Source organism: Lacerta agilis, chromosome 10, assembly GCF_009819535.1.
Source record: "Lacerta agilis isolate rLacAgi1 chromosome 10, rLacAgi1.pri, whole genome shotgun sequence".
Taxonomy (NCBI): domain Eukaryota; kingdom Metazoa; phylum Chordata; class Lepidosauria; order Squamata; family Lacertidae; genus Lacerta; species Lacerta agilis.
Window position 1 is genome coordinate 34783087 of NC_046321.1, and position 6844 is coordinate 34789930.

Genomic DNA, 6844 nt, shown 5'->3' on the forward strand with positions numbered 1-6844 from the left:
TATGGTACATCGTGTAACTCCTCAGCCTAGAGTTAAATTTATGAAGGTAGGCTGCCTGCCCACTGCAGAGCCACCTGGCTTGTTTGCTTAGTGACTGTCTTCTATAAATACTGTATAAATGTTATACCTACTTCAGATGTGTCTGGACTGGCCCTGAGCATTAAAACATCCTTGGCAGGTACCTGGAGCAGAAAGGTTTGATTGTTGTTGACATTTCCAGTAAAACAACAAGTATAAATTGTGGGGTATTAATTTTTTTTTTAAAAAAAATAGATGATGGGGTCCCTCTGAACTTTTACTAAAATGAGTTGTATATAATTCTGTATTAGAATATAAAATATAGAAACAAAATATATACAAATTACTAACTCTCAGTGAGGGACGCGAGTGGCGCTGTAGTCTAAACCAGAGAGCCTAGGGCTTGCCGATTGGAAGGTCAGCGGTTTGAATTCCTGCGACGGGGTGAGCTCCCATTGTTCGGTCCCAGCTCTTGCCTTCCTAGCAGTTTGAAAGCATGTCAAAGTGCAACTGGACAAATAGGTACTGCTCCGGCAGGCAGGTAAACGGTGTTTCGTGTGCTGCTCTGGTTCGCCAGAAGCGGCGTAGTCATGCTGGCCACATGACCTGGAAGCTGTCTGTGGACAAACGCGGCTCCCTCGGCCTACAGAGCGAGATGAGCGCCACAACCCCAGAGTCGTCTGTGACAGGACCTAATGGTCAGGGGTCCCTTTACCTTTACCTTTACCTAACTCTCAGTAAACTCAGAGAACTTGTGAAGGAACTGATCTGGTGCTGCTGTCAGGGGGCACAACATCCCGTTTCACCCCCTGAGGTGAACAGGAACTTGCCATTCTGCCACCACAATGCCCCACCACTGAAACCCTCCTTTACATGGGTTGTATGGCAGTGCCAGCAAAGCAGTGATGATGGTGGGTTCCGGTGAGATCTTGCTGAAATCCCATGAGATCTTGTGTGCTCTGTGAGATCTTGGCGAGATCTTGTGAGATTTTAGTGAGATCTCACGAGACCTTGGTAGAAGCTGGTGCTGATGCCGGTAGTGCCTCTCTGCTGGCAGTGGCAGGTGGTGGCGGAGTGGGGCACCCACAGGGGCGCTGTCTCTTGGGCTTCCGCCACCTGAGGCAGCTTGCTCACCCTGCCTCATGGGTTTGTTCGCCCTGCACTGCTGGTACACTTGCACTGCACCAACCACCCTGCCACCTCACCCTGTCTTTCAGAGCAAGCAACACTGACCCACCTGCTGGGAAGCTAGTGTAGCAGCTACGCCCTGAATACAGGGTTTATTCTTTACCATCTTAAAATACATACATCTTACACTTGTGGAGGTTGGCAGGAAGCTATTTTTCTTTATAATGTGACCAGTAATTCAGCTCTCCCCCACAATAATAATAATAAAACAACTAAATGTTGAGAAGCGGTGTCATCCGTTTTCTGCTACCAAGCATAACATTAAAAAGCTGGTGGGTTGTCAAAACAGAGTCTTCCAGCCTGTCGTATTCCACAAAGATGAGTTCAGTTAGATGCTAAGTAATTACCACAACATTGTTTAAAAATCCACAGTATCTTTGGAAGGCAGGAGGATGAGGGAAGAAAACCAGAACAAATTGGTCCTGTCTCTGGTGATCCCCTTTGCTGCCCCCCATCCCATACCGGTGGGGTGTGTGTGTGTCACAAGCCTCCAGTGAAGATTCTCTGCCCACCCTTCTTTGTTAGTAATACTCTGTTGCATTTTGAAAATTAGTGTAAGGAAGGTTGCCTCTAAACTAATCTGTGGTGTATTTTGTCAACTGGAGATGGCTATTGTTCTGTGTGTAATCTTATTACGATACTTAATTGTTTGTTACTCTTCACCACTCTTTCATGGTGGTAGAAAGAAAAAAGACAGCTGTTGCTTTCATCCTAGGATTTAACTTCATCAAATGTTTTTTTTTTTAAAAAAACAAATTGTGTGTATTTCTGCGATTAGAAGATTCCCAATCCATTTAGAAAATGAGTCATAGTTTGCATTAGGTGTTATAATTGTTCTGTGTCTAACCACCATGGGGAATGATAGTTCTCTTGCAACTGTGGAGATTACCGTACACCCTACCATTTTCCCAAGAGCTGGATATGGAGTCTTGGCTTTCCTGATGTTTCTTAATGCTTTATTTTCAATATTTAATAATTTTGGTTATTGCTGTAACGCTGAAGAATCCTCAGCTCCGTAACCCCATCAACATATTCATTCTTAACGTCTCCTTTTCAGATCTTATGATGTCCCTCTGTGGAACCACCATTGTCATAGCTACAAACTACCGTGGATATTCTTCTTGGGAAAGAGGTTCTGCACTTTCCAGGGATTTGCTGTCAATTATTTTGGTAAGCAAAATAGCTAGCTATTGTTGTTGTTGCTGTATTGCTATTATAATTAAAATACATTTATATCCTGCCTTTCATGGCAAGCCTCCTTAAGGTGATTTGCAAAGACAAATAACAGTACAATTTGCAGTTAAAATACCTTTAAACAGACAAGTTGGCAACAATATCAAAACTACAAAACCAGAATAAACAGCCAAACATTTATTTCGCTCTTGAATGACAACTGATGTGAGATCTTTGGGTAAAATGAAAGAAGGTTATGAAGGTGCTTTGTAGTTAAAAATAAATAAAATAAAGGTAAGTTTTAACAAAATTTCTGTAATCCTGGCCCAATCCTAGCTTGCAATTCAAATGACTAATTTTGTTGTTATTTCTAAACCACTGCTCAAAGTGTGTATAAGCACACAGACCTTTTTCAGAATAAGTCCTACTGAAATAAGTATGACAGACATTTGAGTAAACATAGATAGGATTGGGTAGCACAGCCGAAATGTTAAGCTCACTTATTGTTCTATCCTATACTTTTCTACTCGGAATTATGTCTCATTGACTCCTGTGGGATTTACCGGTACTCCCAGATATGTGTGCATAGGGTTGCAAAAGGTCATCTCTTTGATTTCGAAAATTTTCAGAATTTCCTATGAAATATGAGTAACAGTATTGAAATGTGGAATATTGGGGTTTGAGGATTCCTAGCCTTTTTTTTTTTGCCTTTCTTATTATCTTCCAGGAATTGTTTCTCTTTGGTCCCTGACCATTTTAGCTTACGAAAGATACAACGTGGTCTGCCAGCCTCTGGGAACTTCAGATGAGCACAAAGAGAGGTTACCAGCTCCTTGGTTTTATCTGGGTTTTGTTCTTCTTGGGCTGTGGTCCCACTCTTTGGCTGGAGTTCTTATGGACCGAAGGAGTCCAGACATCATGCTCCATTGGCTGGGAAGATAGATCTTGGAACAACTATAGCTTTCTCATTGTATACTTCTTGTCCTGCTTCTTTATCCCTGTCCTGATCATTGGGTTTTCATATGGCAATGTCATTAGGTCACTGCATGGGGTAAGTAGTCAGCTGTTTCCTCCACCCCATTCCACCTCTATCCCCGTTTGCTGACCAATGCCACCTCCATACTTTTCTGTCACCAAGCCAATTTGTTCTTGGTGTTAATGCATGCACAAGTTTGCAGCCTAAATGAAAGCCCAAAGGATTCCTGGCTCTTTTCGTATTTGTATCCGGTCAATGTCACCGTCATCATGTAAAACAGTGCAGACTTTTAGAGCTTTAAAAAGAACTTGCATACAGCTACCGATATATAAGCAATGGCCAGATTTTTTAAATACCAGAAAATTCCTTTTCTGTTTGAGTTCTAATCTGAAGCCACTATAGAGTGACTTGACCAAAGCAGTTTATTCAATTATGGCCACATTATTTTTGCACTTGATGTTAAAAATCAAAATCATGTGCATGTGCATATACAACTCAAGAGCATAACTCTTTTTTTTTTAAAAAAAAAAGATACAAAAGTCTGGGGCTGCAAAATGGTGCCCCGTCTAGAAATCGTCACTCAAAGCAAGTGTTAAATGATGTGAAGATCACATCCCTTTATGCTAAAGCCAATTCTGAAGCCTAGTGGCTTAGTATGTGCTGCTGGTGGTTATTTCAAACTTTTCTGCTTTCTAGAGTTCCTCCAAGTAATTTACAGCACAGAATCAAAATAACAGCAGCATTTAAAAGCTCAATGATGAAATTGTAATAAGAACAAAACACACAAAATTCAAGGACAAACATGTAGGTTAACAGAAGAGACGCCCAGACTGCAATAAGAGCAATGGTGATTTGGAAGATATTAGCTTTCATTCATGCACCTTGTAGATGTACAGCATGTGGGCTTTAATGTAGACATAGGATTTGCATTAGTCCAAACATAGCTGAATAAATGCCTCTATTGAATGGCTAATGCTGTTGATTTGATTTAACAGCTAAATAAGAAAGTTGAAGAAATGGGAGGAAAAGGTAATCCGGAAGAAGAGTTTCGAGCCGTAGTTATGGTGCTTGTGATGGTGGTGGCTTTTTTGATCTGCTGGCTACCATACACAGTCTTTGCTCTTACTGTTGTTATTGATCCAGCCCTGAATATTTCCCCTCTGGCTGCAACCATCCCAACATATCTCTCCAAAACAAGCCCAGTATACAACCCAATCATCTACATTTTCTTGAACAAACAGGTATTGCGCTGTCTTTTGTACCGATATATTTTGTGGGCTAGTTACTTTTATAGTGAATTTCATTTTGTAGATTCAATTGCAGGCTTCCAACTTCAAATCTGCTAGTCGCTGTAGAACCTTTGTTTGGGCAACCCTATTCTCCCCTACCTGTCCCTCAACAGGATTTTTGAAATTATTTATCTAGGCGAGACCTTATACACATTTACACAAGCATACTGACTAGGCAAAGGCATTTTGTACACTTTCACATGCAGAATCCTCTTTTGGGTCTGCTCATGCATCAGGATTTCTGGATGCAGTAGCAAGGTTGTGTGTGTGTTGTTTCCCCCACTGCTGGACCATTTCCCCAGATGGTTGGCATTGCCACTGCTGGGTTGACTCTGGGATGACTCCAGTGAAGTCATTGCATGAGTAGAGAGAACTTCTCCTTCTCCTCCCTCCTGCATTCCCTGCTCTGGGGTTGGGGAACCCCCAAGGTAGATTTGGGAAGGTTATGGGGGGTACACGAGGTGAGCAGAAAGAGAAGTTCCATTGCATGAGGGGAAGTTATTTGAACCCCACCCAGAGTCAAACAATTAAGCCTGGTCAGCCCAAATAGAAAGGGCCTTGCAATGATTCTGAAAGAAGCGCATATGCATTGTACTCTGGTGAACAAAAAATGGATAAAACAAAATAAAAAATTCTTTCCAGTAGCACCTTAGAGACCAACTAAGTTTGTTCTTGGTATGAGCTGGTCTCTAAGGTGCTACTGGAAAGAATTTTTTATTTTGTTTTGACTATGGCAGACCAACACGGCTACCCACCTGTAACTGAAAAAATGGATAGGAAGACCTTGCTTAAAGACCACAGGATGACATGTACACTGTTCCCAGTTAGCAGAATATAATCTAATTTAGGGTTATACCCAAAAGGAATGCTATTTCACTGTGACAGCACAAAGCACAAGCATATTGATTTTCCTCTTTTTCAGTTTCGTGAGTGCGCGGTTGAATTTATAACCTGTGGCCAAGTTGTTCTGGCAAAACCAGATGAAGAGATTTCGACATCCGCAGCTCCAGCTGAATCCAAAACACCTTGTAAGATCAACCAAGTGACTCCAGTCTGATGTAGTTCTATTGGCTGCATTTCACAACATTTTGTGCACTTTCTCTCCAAGAAAGATAATGAAGCACCTCTTAGTAAATGATCCATGCCAGAAGATAATAAATGTCCATAGGGCTGTTTATGATGAATGGCTTCACACAGTTTTCACTTGCTAATGTCAGAAAAGTCTTGCTTACACCAAAAAATTTCTGAATATATATATATATTATATAATATAATATATATATATATATATATATATATATATATATATAACAATGAGTTTACTTGATACACATGAAAAAGGACTGGGTATCTAAATTGTGAACAATGGACTTTTCCTCCATTGTTGATTAAATGATTATGCAAAGGAACTACCCTGGCCTACAAACCTTTCAGCCAAAGTTTTCTGCCACTCAGTTTTGTTCTCGTGTTCCAAGTGTGCTCCCCCGCCCTCCATCCAGCCACCTTTACTGTCAGGTTCAGGTTCAGGGAAGCAGAAAGCATGTTATAGTAGCTAGGTAATGTGAAGGTATGCAGGGCAACCAACCGCTATTGTCTAGCACCCAGAAGGCAGCTGGAAACCAACAGCTGACAACTCCTAAGTGAGCTGGCAACTGGAGCAAATGTCCCATTCATCTTGTGCACTTGTGGCAGGCATATTGTAGACAACTGGAGAAAGGAAATCTGAATAAATGCCCCAGTGATTGTGGTTTGCTTTCTGTCATTGCCTCTTTGTCCTGCTTTTTAAAAATATGGTCATGTTTTTTCCTGTAGTATTCCATGATGTTTGAAGGAAAGCAACAGATACCCTCACAATGGGAGGAGAGCCAAACCTATGAAAGTGATGGTCTTCACAGCATTATCTCATGCAGACTAGCCTTGTGCCAAGTTTGATACAGGAAGGTTGGTCTTGATACAGATTATTACTAAATTATGAAACCATCAGCTATGAATCATGCAATAGTTTGGCACCAAATGGCAACCTACAACAAAATGTTGCAGCATGGTGTGTCCTGCTCAGAATTCTACCCACTTCATGACTTTTAGAAGACACCTGAAGGCAGCCCTGTTTAGGAAGCTTTAATGTTTAATAGATGTTGCATTTTAATGTTCTGTTGGAAGCCGCCCAGAGTGGCTGGGGAAACCCAGCCAGATGAGCGGG

The 6844-nt window shown here is 41.4% G+C and overlaps 1 protein-coding gene across 1 annotated transcript; it reads left to right on the top strand.

Annotated features, from left to right (window-relative positions):
- The first annotated feature begins 2057 nt into the window (after positions 1-2057).
- On the top strand, positions 2058-5737 carry LOC117054103 (opsin-VA-like). Its single transcript, XM_033162565.1, is given in 9 exon segments — positions 2058-2185; positions 2187-2320; positions 2323-2376; positions 3107-3179; positions 3181-3225; positions 3227-3279; positions 3282-3430; positions 4351-4596; positions 5567-5737. Coding segments are annotated over 9 exon segments (1017 nt in total). The 3' UTR covers positions 5702-5737.
- Positions 5738-6844: the final 1107 nt, after the last annotated feature.